A 17,491-nucleotide genomic window follows, 5' to 3' on the forward strand; every position below is an offset into this window, starting at 1 on the left:
TGCATCAAATGCCTCTACTAATGCTAATGCGAATCTTGTTATGTAGGGGATAGCCTTTTACTTCTTTGTTGTAGGTGTAGGGCTCCTGTAGCATTAGTATGTCATTTTCTTCCGTGGCTTTTTTAGCCATTTGTGTGGCAACAGCCTTAGATCTCTGAGCATTGTGCTGTGCAAATTTAATCTTTGTTTGATTATAGTGATTCCTGTTATTCCCCATAGTCGGTTCTGTTTTGTTGTGCACTCTTCACCTTTATGTAGATTGTACACTTATTATCCCGTAGTGAGTGCTCAAATGGTAGCTTCGTTTCTTTTCAATTCACACAAATTGCAGGTTCTGCTTTCCTGGAGCAGAATGTGAATTCATGTCCGGTGTCCGTGCAGTGGCCACAGTTAGGCTGTGTTTGCCTACAGGTGTGGGTCATGTGACCAAAGCGGCAGCACCTGTAGCATTTGGGAACAGCCACGTGCTCATGAAAACGGTGGCTGCCCCAGTTTATATAGATTCCTGATTGTTGGCTCAAAGATTTCCAGGCCACTGCTGAGAGCTCTATGATCCAATTTATGGCATTTCCGTTTCTGGATTTAGTTTTATGTTTCAGCATAATGTGTTGCCCTGATTCTTCCTCCATGAGTGTCTGCTTCAAGTTTTTGCAGTATATTTCCTCTGTTAATTCTTCTGGTATCGTCTCTTTGTCTACATCAAATACAATGATGCTTGGCCCTTTCCGTCTAGGAAGCTCTGCTAGGAGTCCCAGCATTGAAATTTTGGGGTTGCTGATTATACCTTTTATGTCCTCCGCAGTTTCAGTTTCAATTAACACCCCTATGTTTCTTGTTTTCCAAATAGATCTAATCTTAGTATGCTTGAAGTCACCCTTCAGCTTTTCTGCTATTGTTTGTTTTACTTCTTCACTGGTCTTGTGTGTTTCTGTAGAGGCTGGCTTTAGTACAACTAGGTACTGTTTTGGTATGAGGGTTTTCCTCTGGGCTGTTGTGGTTCGGTTTGTAATGGTGTTTTCATTTGGCTTGTTTAGGTTGGTCCTCAGTGCTTGGGAGTAGGTAGGGACGCGCTGTAGCATTTTCTTTGCCCTACTGTTTTGATAGACTTGAAGTTTGGCTAAAGCAACCTCTTTTTCCAAGTTGGTCTGGACTAGGATTGTCTCCATTTTCATCCATAATCCCACTATTTCCCCCCCCGGAGTTCAGTCGTAATCCTGTTATGTTGATCTTTAAATAGGCTTTCTAGGGTAGTCCTTAGAATAAGAGACTGCTCCAGTGCAGTGCCTTCAGGCAGTCTGTGATCCAGTGGGATTTCTTGTTTTTCCTGCCCTTTTTCTGTCACATTTTCTTGTTGGGAGATAGTCTGCTCCATTTGGTCTTAGTTCTCGCTTTTGGAGTGGGTTTTCATCTCCGATCTGGGAGCTGTGAATTGCTTGCCCTTTCTCTTTGCTGTCGATGCTGTTAGAGTATTGTCCAAATCTTCGTTATTCTCTATAAGTATTGGGTCATCGTTATTTATAGCCTTTTTCAGAGGTGTACTTGGATTTTTTGATTTTACGGCCAGGTCCGGATTATCGGAATTGTTTCGGTTTATTGGTTCCCTATTTTCCCTGGATGAAGAGTTCTGAAGGGCAGCTACTGAATTGCTTAGCTGCAGGAGTGCAATGCTTAGTGCAGATTCTGTTTTATGCTTGTTGACCCAGAGCTTGTCGGGTGGGGAGAGAGGTCTCAACTCTAATTATCAAAATACCTGGATGTTGTGCTTAGTTTATTATTTGTTCTGGGAGGACAGCACTGTGCACATTATTATATATATTCTCAATATCATGATATAGTGACATTACCTGACTTTTATTAATCCTGTGTTAAACATATTTAGTACCCCAAAAATGTTTTGGATATAGATGTCTTGAAGTAGCAAGTAACTCGCACTAATAGTCACTCAGACAAGGTCTGACCAATCAGGGCTTGACTGTGTGGGACACCGAGAACGTATTGTTATATATATTCTCAATATCATAAATATAGTGACATTAATAACTTTTATTAACCCTGTATTAGATCAAATATATTTAGTACCCCTGATTGTTCAACGTATAGATGTTTTATAGTATGTGGCAAATAACTCACACTAATAACGGTCACTCAGACAATGTCCGATCAATCAGGGCTCGACCGCGTGGTGTACACTGAGAACAACTGTCTTTGTTTATCAGGCACCATATTAAAATTAGACAGAAAACCAGTAAAATATCTGATATTCATCATGAAAAACATATGTGGCTATAAAGCTGTTCATTTACAATTCTCGATAGTTGCTATCATCATCATTTAGGCGATATTTGCGGTACCAATAGCTTTAACAAAATTAATCTTAATATACAATGGAAAGTTGTCACGTTGTAACCCAGCGAGATCAATGCTAATGAAAAGTGACCATAATTTTCATTTACCTTGGCCGATCTTCGCGAAGTTGATGTCTGTGGACACATCTTGAGAAGAGGAACTTGAACAGACACAGAATAGAGCAAAATGTGACACTTTAAACTACTAAAATCACGACAAAATTGTGTTGGTGGGAACAAAACAGCATGTTGTTCTTCGTGTCATGTTCATTGTCATAGGCGTAACTGAGCTGAGCTACACACAGAGTACAGAGTATTTTTGTGTCTAACGGCACCAGGGATTAACCCCATCTCTGCGTATGTTCTTTGTATCGAGGACAGGACGCTGTCAAGGCCAGAGGTTTAAAAGTGTGTGTGGATCATGTATTGTGTAATATGCTCTGCCCCTTGTTCCTCTGGCTTGTTAGCCGCCAGGCCACAGATGGGACCTGTTGTTTACGTACTCCGCCACGTGGAGGCCAGCCAGGTGTTCCCTTAAAGTTTGCTCTGGCAGGTCCTACCACCTATTTTCCTGAGATTTCTGTGGCTAGAACCTAAAAAAAAAAAAGTAATAATAAATAAAAAAAAATAATAATAATAATAAAGTAATAAATAAAAAATAATAATAAATAAATAAATAAAAAAAATTTAAATAAAAATTCTTCTTTTCTTTTGGGCACAGACGTACATTATACGATGCTTAGAGGGGCTATAAGGGATAAGTGCTGGAGGGGATAAGATTTCCTAATAGGTTGGGCACGAATTTTGGTATTTTAAGTTTGTACATGTGGGGCAGGCGCTGTTGTAAGGAGAAAGGGAGGGGAGGTGGAAGACTGCGGGGGGTTGGAATTTGGAAGTAAGGGGTCTATAGGGAAAATGACCCCTGTTGAAATAGTGGGGCATGCCCATGCCCCACCAGAGGAGAAAGAGGGGTGGCAGGAGGGGGACAACACAGCAGGCCGTCCCCTTCCCCCCTGCTAGGGAAAGAGGAGTAAAAAGCAGGCTAGACAGAGCCGGGGAGCTATATGGCTGTATGGCATCATAAGATGCAATCTTCGAGGTCCGAGTCCAAGTTGAAACCTTTGTCTTTGCATTAGTCCGGTGGAGCTCCAAGTCCAGAAGTCAGGTCCAGTTTGTTACATTCATGTGTTGTATCTGCTTCAGGTGGTCACTAGTTCAGAGTTTCGCAGTCATCTCAGGTAGTTACGTCTGTTTTTTCATAGGTTATTGATGATGTGGCAGGGATCTTTGTCTTTCAAAGAGTTTGCGGGCAAAGACGGTGAAAGCCTGGTAATTATCTTTTTCTTGCAATATTATTTCTTCTCGGTTTCTTAGCAATGAGTTGATACATGTATATAGCTGATATCTGAGGTCCTCATAGTTGTCACAGTCATGGATAAGATGTTCCCAGGTTTCCTCCTGACCGCAGTTGACAGCGCGGGTTGTCGGAGATTCCCAGCTCGTGGAGTTTCCCTCTGAAGGAGCCGTGTCCTGTAAGAAGGAAGGTGGTGTGCAAGCCAGGGGAAAACCAGGACAGGGAAATAGGATATACCCTACTGACATCGGGTATAAATTTTTTGGTGACTTGCCCTTTTGTGGTAAGATTCCATCTATTTTACCAGATAGATTTGCGGGTGTTCCATTAATCTCCTATTTTCTGAGCATTTCCTTTTCTGTGGATCTGTTGTGTAGACTAGATAAGTTGTGGTTCTTCCTTTCGAATGTTGGTGTAGCAACCCACAGCGCACAATCTCCAGCCCAGCAGGATACACTTCAGCAATAGATCTCTCAATTTGTTCACCAGTACTAGTCCAAACCATAGAGTGGTATGTAATAAACGATCCCATGGGCAGTGACCACTTCCCAATAGTATGCAACTTCCTGAAAGCAAAGACTCCTTCAATTCAACCCTGCAGAAAGTGGAAATTTGTCCGAGCAGACTGGGCAAAATTTCAATCATCAATCGACCTTGATGAGGTAAAAATCCACCTCCAGCATATTGATGATATGACAGATTACATCACGTCGCATCTTCTAAATGTGGCTAAAGACACAATACCACTATCAAATCCCCCGGGCCGAAAGCATTATAATTACTGGTGGAATGACAAATGCACCACAGCAAAGAGAGCAAAAAATAAAGCCTGGAATTTGTTCAGCAATGTCCGAGCACAGTCAATCTCATTAATTATAAGAAATTAAGGGCAAAAGCACATTTCATACAAAAGCAAGCAAAGAAAGAATCCTGGACCCGTTTTGCATCCAGTTTTCACAGAAATACTGATCCCAAAATAATATGGAAAAAAATTAGACAGCTGTCTGGTAAGTTTCCTACCATACCTTCTCCAATCCTCTCCTGGAATGGGAAAGATATGTCTAATCCTGTAGGTATAGCTAATGCTTTAGGCAGTACTTTTGCAGAAATCTCAACAACATCAGCCTATACTACCTCATTCCAAAGAATTAAAAACACTAAAGAAAAGCATGCTATTCATTTTCAAACTGCCTTTCTTCTCCCATATAACAAACCTCTGCAATATTCTGAACTTTTACATGTCATTTAAACGGCTCGCAATGGTGCTGCCAGGCCAGATGGGATTTATTATGTCATGCTACAACATCTTGATGACAAAGCTTTGCGCCGCCTACTGTTCTTTTACAATCGCATATTTTTAGAAAATGTTTTTCCAGCTTCTTGGCATCACTCAACAATTTTGGCATTCCTGAAGCCTGGAAAAGATCCATCCAACCCCAACAGCGGCGCTACCGTAGCCAGGTGGGAAGGAGCAGCAGTGTGCAGCACACGCTTCTTGATTAGACCGGGGTTCGAGCCCGTCACCACCAAATACGAAGGATGCGGAAAGGTCAAGGAATGACCACCGCATATCCCGGAGCAATATGGCCTTAGTTGCTAATGCTCCTAAAAACCAAACAAACAAACCCCAACAGCTATAGACCCGTATCTCTCTCAAGCTGCCTCAGTAAAATTCTTGAGAAAATTAACCACAGAAGACTCATCTGGATCATTGAGTCGGAACAGCTAATGAGCCATAGTCAATATGGCTTTTGTCAAAACAGGTCATGCTTAGATCTTATGGTCAGGGCTGAATTTGCCATCCATAATGCTTTTGTCAAACATGAACATCTAGTAATGGTTTCAATAGACATAGAGAAGGCTTTTGATACCACCTGGCGGTATAGTATACTTAGTGACCTTTACCTTCTCGGACTACGTGGCAACCTTCCTATATTTGTTCAGAACTTCTTACGTACTAGATCATTTCAAGTTCGATACCAACATGCCCTTTCCGCAACTTTCATCCAGGAAGAAGGTGTTCCACAGGGATCAGTACTGAGTGCCACTCTTTTTGCTCTGAGAATAGATTCTATCACTAAGCAGCTTCCAAATACAGTTATTATTATTATTAGCCATATGGTGCAAGGAAGCCTGGGGCTTATGCTACACCAGCCAAAAAAAAAAAAAATCCTGCATTACCCTGAGACAGAAAGAGATTGTCAGAAGTAGAAGATAATCACAAAGAAGGAAAGAGAAAAAGAAAAAGAAAAAAATGACGCAGTTGAGACTTACCTTTATGCAGATGAACTTTCCATCCCCTGTCATTCTCAAAACATCAGGTCTATTGAAAGACAGCTTCAGGTATCACTTAATAAAATTCAACAATGGGCGAGCCTCAACGGCTATCGGCTCTTGCAGCAGAAAACAGTTGCCATTCATTTCTATAGACAACGCAAACTTCATCCAGATCCTGAACTTCAAATTTCTAACATCTTTGTCCCGGTCACCAGCAACATCAGATTCCTAGGATTAATCCTTGACAACAAGTTAAATTTCTTAGATCATATTAAAAATGTACGGACTTCATGTCTAAAAAAGTTAAACATACTCAGAGCTTTATCTGCCTAAACATGGGGAGCAGATCATACCTCCCTTCTTCGGATATCCAGGGCATTAATCAGATCCCGTCTCGATTATGGTGCTCCAATCTATGATTCTACCAGAAAGAGTGCATCACGCTGGCTTGATCCTATTCAACACAGTGCTTTGAGAATTGCAATTGGTGCGTTCAGAACGTCGCCAGCACATAGTCTCTACATTGATGCTCACGAGCCCCCCCACTAACATTACGCAGGAAAATACTGTTTCTGAAATATGCTGTCAAGATACAAAGTTGTGCCTCTCATACTGCTCAATCATACCTTTTAAACCCAACGTTAGAAATCCTATACAGAAAGCTGGTTCTACTATCCTAGTAGAGTAAAACCAACTGGTCTTCGTCTTCTTGAACTGGTGCAAGTTTGGAATATTTCCTTCCATTCCGTAAAGCAGTTAGCAACCTATACTCAACCACCATGGGCTCCTCCTCCTCCTTTTCCAACCTGTGACACTTATCTCTGTCAATGGAGAAAGAATACTTTGCAAGTATCAAATGTCAACCAAATTCATGCAGTTCACACTCAAAGTTATACTGATTTCTCCTCAATTTATGCAGGTGGCTCTAAATCTAATTCAAATGTTGGAGCAGCTGCAGTGTTTCCGAATACAATTGTATCAGTTTCCCTTCCATCAGAATTTAGTATATTTTCGGCTGAATTATATGCAATCAAACTAGCTCTAGAACATCTCTATTCTGACTGTTCCTTAAAATCAGTTATTTACACTGATTCCCTCAGCTCAATAATGTTATGTAATTCCTCAGATAAAGTTCACTCTGTTCTAGATGAAATCAGAAGCTTATTACTGCAAATTAAAGAACGCAACCAACTGGTCACTTTTTGCTGGATTCCAGCCCATTCTGGTATTTTAGGCAATGAACTGGCCGATAAAGCTGCAAAAAATCCAACTACCTAGATTTAACCAATATCCCTGTTCCAGCATCAGATTATGCGCTAACCATTCATGCTGCTTGCCTATCACAATGGATAGCACTCTGGCACTCTCAGACTAATAATAAACTCTTTCAGTTTAAACAAGATCCGAAAATTTGGCACTCCAGTGTCCGTACATCGAGACGAGAAGAAGTAGTCCTTTCAAGGGCAAGAATAGGACATATCCATTTGACCCACCTTCATTTACTCACAGGAGATGATCCACCACAATGTACACATTGTTCTAACAGTTTGACTGTAAAACATATTCTTATTGGCTGCCCCTATTATAAACAAGGCAGAACTTCATCCTTGATCTCACTGGTTAATCTTCATAAACCAATAACTCTTGAAAATCTCATTGGTGATAAGGCATATATTTCTGAATTTTTTGACTTTCTGAGGCAAACTGGGCTTTATAATTATTTTTGATTTAAGATTTTCTTCTCATTTATGGAAAACTCATGTTTTAATATAATAAGTGAATAGGCACATTATAGCCTTAGCAGCTTATGTGCCATTAATCCTCCATAACAACAACAATCTCCAGGTCCAGGGGAAGGAAGCCCACCAGGACCTGGAGTGCATGGGTGCTCACTGTGCAGCAGGCTCTAGTTGTTGTCAGTAGTATGGATCGACTCCAGCTTTTTCTTGTTGACTGCTGTGTTTGCTTTCTGATACCAGGCGGCTGCACCATAGACAAGAATAGGGATGAAAAGAGCTTTGTATAGAAGGGAGAGGGCCCTCTTCTTTAGTCCCCAGTCCCTCCTGGTGATTTTGGTTATCAGGGCCGAGAGCCTCCTTGTTTTCGTTCTGAGATAACAGAGATGAGATGGGAAGTTCAAGTTTCGGTCTAGTATTATTCCTAAGTATTTTAGTTCCTGTTTGAGTTTGATGGTCGCTCCATTTATTTTGATTCGTGGGGTCTACCAGGGTCAAGAGCATTCCTGAGGAGTATTGAGTTTGTGTTTTCGGTTGAGATCGTTAGAAGATTCCTCTTGGCCCAATCCTGTAGCATGTGTATGTGGCATGATTGCCTATGGCCTCCAGTTGAGCCCTGCTGTCTGCTTGAAGCATCATAATCAGATCATCAGCGTATGCCTGTGTAGTGACATTTGGAACATCCAGATTTAAAAACTCATCAAGCACCAGGTTCCACAGGAGCAGCCCCAGGACGGATCCCTGGGGGCAACCCTTGTAAACCGGTCTGGATACAGAGGTAAAGGGAGTGCTGACAGTGATTCTTTGGTTTTCCAGGTAAGATTTCATGCAGCAAAATAGATTTGATGGGATTTCAGCCCATCGGAGCCTGGCCAGAACACTGGGCCACCAGAGGGAGTCAAAGGCTCCAGCGAAGTCAATTGAGATGAGGAAATATTTCCTGTTACAGTTTCTGACTGCATCGATGATCCTTGGATCTCCCCCCATTACTCTTGTAGAATAGATGTGCAGAAATTTGCCTTTAGCCAGCAGTTGGTTAATTGCTAAACAAACTTACATCTGTCACTGTGAAAGTTGATAGGTTAGATAAATTTAAGGAGGAACTGGACAAACATTTAGAGGGAATTGTTTTGTAAATTTATTTATTTATTATTTTTTTTTTGGCTGATGCTGCATAAGCTCATACACTTGCTTTCTTGCATCACATGCTGCTGCTGCTACTACTACTACTACTACTACTACCACCACCACCACCACCACCACCACAAATGTATTATATATGCTGATTCTCTCAGTTCATTGTGGGCTTTGTTATCAATGAGGTTCAGTCTTCGTGTGGTCCTATCCTGGGTACTACATCTCCTATCCAATTTGGAATATGATATTCTCTTTTGCTGGACCCCTAGTCACATTGGTACCTTGAGAAATGATTTGGCAGATTCCATAACTAAATCAGTGACCCTTTATAACTCTTGTCTGCTAGTCCCTTATACAGACTACAGGAAAGTAATACGAAAGAAACTAGCTTCCCAGTGGCAACACTCTTGGCATTGGCAGGTTGATAATAAATTATACAAGATTAAGCTTGTAATGGAACATTGGCTGTCTAGCCTGCATAAGGGCCATAAGGAGGAATTTTTTCTAGCTTGGCTCTGCAAAGGACAGTCTTCTGAAACATACTTTTCTGTTAAGGTCTTATGATCCTCCTATGTGCATACATTGTGGCACATTTTAACTGTGAAAAATATTGTTATTTAGTGTCCTAGGCTTTTAAATGCATGCCATTTCTGTTTTAGCACTTTTAATCATCTGATTTAGCCTTATACACTCAGTCAAATTTTACATTACAAAGATATATTTGCAATTTTTAAAAATTACAAACCTTTAAACACATGCATAAAAGTTTTTTTAATACACTTGTATATTTCAGTTTCTTTACCTGATTTTATTTTTATCTAAATTTGCTGGTTTTTTAGCTATTTGTAAATATTGATTTTGCTTGTATTTTTAACTTGTATTTTCATATATTTTAATATTGGACAGCTTATCATGGCCTTAGTCACTCATGTCATAAAAACCAAACCAAAACCTGCTGTACCCCTGCCCACCATGACATTTGAATCTTCCAGCATGATGGGTCTTTGTTTTAGTTCTTTCTAGGAGCAGTATATATGATTTTCTTCCTCTTGTTCTCCCTGTTGTGATGCCCATACCTGCACTAAACTTTTTATCTCTTCCACCCTTCTTTCTGTTGGTTGAGAAGAGTTTGAAAACATTGCTGTGTTCATACATGAGTTATTTGTCTATACTGAGTTTTAGCATGTTACACTGTGTTTAGCTGTTGACTTGCAGATAAAATTACATTCTGTCACATTTAATTGTTTCTTCGTATCAGTTGTTATAAATACAAAATGAAAACAAACCAGTAATAAACAAATTTACAAATAAACAAACAAATTAATAAAAAAAGGATACCCAGAGAGGATACCCTCTCTGGGTATCCTTTTTTTCCAATTTTATATTTTTCATTCTAAATTTAAAAAAAAAAAAATTGTAATAACCCTAAAAGTTAATTACTTGCTTTTTCTTTCTAATTTGCATCATGAGAAATTTAATTTTTATTCTAATATATTTCCTGCAATTTTGTTTAGTGTGAAAGTTCTCTTAACTCTCATGGAGATGGAGATGGTTACAAAATAGAAGATGATCCACGTTTAAAGAATCTGAGTGCCTGGAGAGTTTCAGTTCCTCAAGTTGCAACTCGCCTTGATCATAACTGCAAATATTATGAAAGTTTTATTATCGAAATTCAAAGAATCGATGTTCGGGATGAAGGTATAAATAATACAAATTTGTCTTTAAAGATACATTACTTGTTCTTATCACTGCCACTGCTGTTTTTCTTTTAACCCTTTTATGAATGTATTTGCTGACCATTGTGGAGTATATTTACTTCATGTAATTTGGAAGTTTTGTAAAACAAAGAAACTCAATAAATTAGAAGATTTTAACACTGCAGTAGACCGCTTTATGCCAGAAGGCATTTTGATTTTCACTTATTTCTATTATTATAATATAAAAGAACATTTTATTAAGTTAGTGGCATGTGTGTGTGTGTGTGTACGTATATGCATGCATGCACACTAACATGATTGAAGAAGTCGTCTAATTTAAGCCCAAACACATATACAAAAGATTGCCAAGTGTATAATTCTGACCACTGAATGTGTTAGTACACAGTATTCGAGGTGGTTATCTTGCACATATGCAAACCGTCTATATATATATGTAAGTACTAGAATACTGTGTTTATAATATTTTAATGAAATACAGTCAGCGCCGGTTATATTGATCACTGGTTATTAGAATCAGCCACTTTATAGAATTAAATTTCAAATAACTGATTCAAATCAATAAAATGCACTACACTTTCATTGTTTATTATAATCATGTTTTCGGTTATAAGAATCAATTTTGAATGCCTCTGAAATTTTTCTTAAGCACATTTCTGGAGGTAGAGATCACAACCATAAAACAATAAAAACAATATGCCGTTTCCGGTTTATTCGACTTTTCTGTTAATGTAATTCTGTTAGTGCTATAAATGGGTAGTAAACTTGATCTTATTGCATTTGTGATAATACTGATAGCTGGAGTTCTGTTTTCATGTTATTATGGTGAAATGTGTTTCCCCTTCACTGAAATCTGCTCTTCATTTCTATATATCTAAACTTTGTCTCACTTGCATGTGTCTTGTTAGTTCCAATTTGTGTGTGCCATGTGCTTTGTTGTTGATTGACGCTTATCTTTTTCACTGTGTTTTAAATTTTACTACCCAAAAAAAAAAAAATATCGGTGAACAGAAAGAGAGTGAATTTGAGTGTAAAAGATAAGTTACGAATTATAGATAAATTAAACTTAAGCAATATGTCTCAAAGGGAAACAGCAGTAAAATTAGGAGTGCTTCAGTCATCTTTATCAAAATTATTAAAATCACGTCACACATTAAACACTAATGTAATTAGTGAAACTAGAAAAAGGAAGTGTGAAGGAAAATGCCAAACAGTAGGTGAAGCTCTGTTCGTTTGGTTCAAACAGGCCAGCTCATTTAATGCACCAATCAATCGTAGCATTCTTCTTCAAAAAAACTAATGATTTTGTTGAAAAACTACATGAAGAGTTTAAGGAAACAGACAGATGGCTGACAAGATGAAAGGAGAGGCATGATATTGTTCACAAAAAACTTCACGGAGAAAAACAGGATTCCGATAGTTCTGCAGCCAACACCCGGTTGAAAACCTCTTGTTAAACTGTGTTAAGCACTTATAATCCTGAAGACATTTTTAGTACAGATGAAACATGGTTGTACTACAGGGCTACCCCAGACTACTGAATGATTTTTAAAAATTCCTCTGCAGGAAAGATGATAAAGGACAGGATTACAGTTCTTTTAACATGCAGCATGACGGGAAAAATCAAGATGAAGCCGTGAGTTATTGGCAAGAGTAAATCATATAGATGTTTTAAAGGAGTAAAACTGCTGCCTGTTGAATATGCCAATAATGCCAACACTTGGATGACAGCTTCTTTATTTGAAGATTATCTTCGTAAGTGGGATTTGAAATTGGATAAGAAAAACAGAAAAAATTGCATTGGTTTTGGACAACTGTCTAGATCATCCAAGGCTGACTTTCAGAAACATTGAATTAGTTTTTCTATTTTTGAATATCACATCACTGATTCAATCTCTCAGCCAGGGAATAATAAAAACCTTTAAGACCTTTTGTAGATCGGATATGAGGTGAAGGATCATCCATTGTATAGATGAAGGTTTGGGATCATCCAATATTACAAAGCAGATAACCGTTCTAGATGCACTTCATACACTGGTGTGCAAAACTTAAAGACCAGTCGGGTTTTCACCTGTAGCTTCTCATAGCAGTGGCCTGTATATGGGAAAAGCATACCAATAGAACCTTGTGCGGTACAGAAATGATGAAGGGAACAACAACGGAAACAAAACGGTACAGAGGGACTTTATTCAAAAATGGCAACATAGCACTGGCTGCCATGATACAGATGCATCACTGCCAAAGATGGAACAAAGGGAAGAGGTGGTCCTCAGTAGGAGATATGGCCACCCCTAATGTTGATGAAGGATTTGCACCACCTGTCCATACTTAGAACAATGTTGTTTATAAGTTCTTGCAGTAACATCGTCCATTCCTCTGACAGCGCCATCTTCAGCTGGTGAACATTTTTTGGTGGGTGTGGACGTGCCGCTAGGAATCTCCCCAGAGCATCCCATATGTGTTAAATGGGATTTGGATCGGTGGAACGGGCAGGCCAATCCATACAAACAATGTCCTCACTTTCCAAAAGCACATCAACAGCTGCAGCGCGATGGGGGTGTGCCGTCATCATCCATAAACACGAACTCAGGGCCAATGGCACCTCGGAACCGACACACACAGAGAAGGATTACCTCAGTACAGTAGTGTGCACCAGTTACAGTACCGCCTTCCAGTATCTGGAGTTGTGTATGTCCATCCAAGATAACGCCTCCCCAGACAAGAACACCTCAACCGCCACATCAACCCCTTTCAGTGATGTTTACAGGGTGATACCGTGTGGCAACCTCTCACCAGATTAGCTGACGTCCAGAATCACTTCTGAGACTGAATCTACTCTCATCAGTAAAGAGTACCTCACCCCATTGTGCTGCTGTCCAGTCCTTGTGTTCGATGCAACACTGTAACTGTTGTCTCCGATGGTGTTAAAGGGACACAGCGTACTGGCCCAAACAGTCCACCTGCCTGGCCACTGTAAACCACGATATCCTGCATCTGTGCAGCTGGTTTGCAGTGGATCCCGCTGTATGGTGTCGGTCCCTCTTGGCCTGTAGGCCAAGAGGGACCAACATCATACAATGGGATCATCATTGGGCATTGTTTTTTGTGGACGACCACCATTGGTCCTTCGAAAAGCTGTACATGTCGTTCTGAAGGCCGACCACATATGTGAGATGATGCTATGGGAGATACCGAACTCTACAGCCACACTCCTTGCACTTTGACCTTCCTCGAGCTTCCCAATTATTCGACCCCAGGTAAAGTCATCCAGATGTTTTGTACTGGCCATTTTGTTGTCTGTAGTACTCTATGAAACCAATGGAATGTCTGTAACAATTGTGCTCACCATTCGGTAATTGGCACATGACTTCTGCTTTTATCTGTTTATGTGAGCCCTCTCATCACAATTCAAATTTTTGAATGTGCGCCAGTTTTCTACTGAATGGCCACAGTTATGCAAATCGCCACAGACTATTTCGTTTGATTTTGTGGTTGTAACCTTTAGAAATAGTGTTGATCCTTAAGTTTTGCACACCAGTGTATGACAGTGAGTGCCTGGAATGAATTTTACGAAACCTGCATTAGCAGCTGTTTCAAAAAATGCAGATTAATTATTCATGATGTTCAACTAAGTCATGATACTGATCACGTTGAAAAGCCTGAAGACACGGGTGAACAGGAGTTTAATGATTGGGTGGACATAGATCTGTGGTTTTCATCCTGGGTGCTGCAACAACATTCTTGGGGTGCCGTGTAATTTCGGTTTAAATTACTTAAAGTTATTATTTTATTTTATATATTTTTAATTTATACATTTATTATTTCATTATAAAAAGGTGTATCCATTGTACCGTATCTTTTTAATTTTGTGGTGATCTATAATTGATCTTTATTTAGTATCACTATATAAAGAATAAAATTATATAGGTATATATTAAATGGTCGAAAACCACTGTGTTACGTATTTCTTTTGGCCTAGGGGTGCCGTTAAAAAATTACTGGGACACTTTTAAAGGTGCCGTGAACCAAGAAAATTTGCGAACCTCTGACATAGATGGCGATCTACAAGTTACTACAGCTTTAACAGATGAAGAAATTGCCCAGTATGTTACTGATAATTTTGTCGAGGAGGAAAATGAAGTTGAACCTGGACAAATTCCAGTTACAAAATGGCATACTCGTGAAGCTACAGCTGTCCTTAGGAGAGCATTGGAAGAAACTTGTGCAAGTGATCACAAATTTAGGCTTATACAATATTGAAAAATCTATAAGTAGACTTTGTAGTGATAATTTAAAGCAATCTAAAATAAGTGACTATTTTAAATTTTAGTCATATTACCAAGTGTTACCTTTAATTAATATGTATATTAACTAAGCTATATACGTAAGTATAAATTTAATTTTATACTTACGATTTTCATGTATCATTTAATTGATAATAAACCTAGTGTAAATTTATGCTTTATATCTTTATTTTTATAGCCTCTGGATAATATTTCTCGATTTTCACTTATTAGAATCACTATTTTTTAGAATCAAAATCGAATTTGCAGACATGATCACTATAACCGGCACTTACTGTATATGATTTATCTAGATCATTTAGAGTTATTTTAAAACATTAGTTTTAAATTAAAATATATATCAAAGGAAGATGAATAAATTTAATATAAGGAAATAATAATTATTTTTTTTTTCATATATACAAATATATGTAGTTATATATATATATATATATATATATATATATATATATATATATATATATAAATAAAAAAATAAATAATAAATATATACAAATATATATTATTAGTAGTAGTGATAGTTGTAGTAGTACGAGCAAGGAAGCAACTGAGGCCTAAAAAGCAGCTGCTGGGGAAAAAACCTCCCACATCACTTGTCCAACTCCTCCAATAATTTTGTAGTTCTTCCTTGAATTTGTTTATATTGCACCTCCATAACACCAAATGGAAGTTTGTTCCAACAGTCAACCATCCTTCTTTAGTTTGAATTTATGCCATCTTGTGTGCATCATTTAAATGTATACGATAGGGCATAAATTAGCAAGAGGAAGAATGCTCTCAGCACTGAGCTTGCTGAATTCTGATGGCATTCTTCCCCAGATCACCTCGGAGGTGCCTAGTCTAAAAATGTTACTGTTAGCAAACTGAAACCTGCCTTGGTAATTCCGCACTTTCATTCTCTACACCAATCTCGTTGTCCTTCTCTGCACCTGTTCCAACAGATCTGCATCCTTCCTAAAATGTAAGCCTCCAGATCTGTATGCAATACTCACGATATGGCCCAACCATTGCTTTATACAACAGGATAATCACTTCCTTGTTCCTGCTAGCAAAATTCCTGTATATCATAGACAAAAACTCCATGAACTGTCCTAGCAGCCTGTCTGTGCTTCTCATAGAACTTTATATCTGACTGTACAATTGCCCCCAGGTCTTTGCCATTTTCTACTGCCATGAAGCAGTTACTGCTATTGATATGTAGGTCTTGCATTTATCAGTGTTAAACAGTCAGCATTCCTCTGTGTGGTGTGGACACCCCACACCTTGCTCCTGTTCACGTTGATTCAGGACTTGCATATGGGGGTTATATCCAGTGTGGCTAACAGTCCCACCATCATGAAGGTGCAAGCAGAGGATATGGTTGTCGCAGAATAACCAGACTACCAAAATTTGGTCGACCTGACTTAAGTGTTGTTGAACAAAAGCCGAGAATTAGGGTTGAATTTGAAAGTGTCTGCAATTCTGCCCAGACACGATAGGAGGGAGTATATGATGAGAGCCTTGTCGATCAATTCGGCCCTGGAAAGATTGTGCAAGGCTCAAGGGGTAGAATTTTTTTCAGCCTGGACTGTACTTGTTAACAGGAGAGATTGCTTCTACAGGGATGGGATACACTTAAATAGAAAGGGTGCAAGAATATTTGCTGATGCTATCGAGGCAGTGTTAGGTGGGTCGGAAAACTGCTAGCTTGGGGGGAGACAAAGACCAATAGATTGACAGTAGCCACTGGCAGAGGTGAAAGAGATTCTTGCACTGCTCCTATTAGAATGAGCAGAAGCCTGAAAAACAAGATGCATGGTATTTCAGAGACTGCTGGGAGCCATTGCGGTACAAGTAAACACATGGGTTGTGTTAGGGTAGCTAAGAATAGAAACAGGTGCAGGTATACTTGCGTGTACACCAATGCTAGGAGTTTAGTAAATAAATTTGATGAATTTGAGGTATTGCTCAAAACATCAAAGGCAGATATTGTTGGGATATCAGAGACGTGGTGTCACACAGATATAAGGGATGCAGAACTGCAATTTGGGGAGTACAACGTCTACAGAAAGGATAGACAGGATAGGAAGGGGGGGAGGGGTTATGCTATTAGTTAAGAAACACATAAAAACTAAGGAAGTGAAGCCAGTCGACATCGCTGGACAGTGCAGTGTTGAGTCAGTTTGGTGTGACATAAGCATTGGGAGATCAAAATTGAGAGTAGGAGTGTGCTATAGGCCTAATGACTCTGATGAGTATAATAAGGAATTGTACAGGGAAATAGAGTGGGCCAGTAAATCAGAGAGTCTTATAATGGGAGATTTTAATTTCCCAGATATTGACTGGAATTTGGGGGCTGGTTACTCACACACTAGCAGGGCTTTTGTGGATTTATTGGATGATTGTTTTCTACATCAGCATGTTCGGGAGGCAACTAGAGGGAGTAATACTCTTGATTTGATTATCAGCAGTGATTCTTAATGCATTAAGAATCTGCAGATAAATGAACCACTAGGTGGCAGTGATCACAGTGTGCTGAAGTGGGATTTACTGAAAGAGGTAACTACCATTAGGGGTAAAGGGAAGGGTTATTGCTTCCGTAAAGGCGACTACAATGGACTGAGACAGTATTTAAATTCTATAC

General features: G+C 39.2%; 1 protein-coding gene across 5 annotated transcripts in view; it reads left to right on the plus strand.

Annotated features, from left to right (window-relative positions):
- The window catches only part of LOC150083087 (sorting nexin-14-like), an 842,525-nt gene that overhangs the window by 510,741 nt on the left and 314,293 nt on the right, over positions 1-17,491 (plus strand). For all 5 annotated transcript variants that reach the window (XM_090377020.1, XM_090377024.1, XM_090377023.1 and 2 more), the window contains one exon: positions 10,364-10,547. In XM_090377020.1, coding sequence (XP_090233146.1) covers positions 10,364-10,547 — 184 coding nt within the window. The remainder of the gene's footprint in view (positions 1-10,363; positions 10,548-17,491) is intronic.

This window comes from Mastigoproctus giganteus, chromosome 7 (genome assembly GCF_048544385.1).
Source record: "Mastigoproctus giganteus isolate SK-2022 chromosome 7, ASM4854438v1, whole genome shotgun sequence".
In the NCBI taxonomy this organism is placed as follows: domain Eukaryota; kingdom Metazoa; phylum Arthropoda; class Arachnida; order Uropygi; family Thelyphonidae; genus Mastigoproctus; species Mastigoproctus giganteus.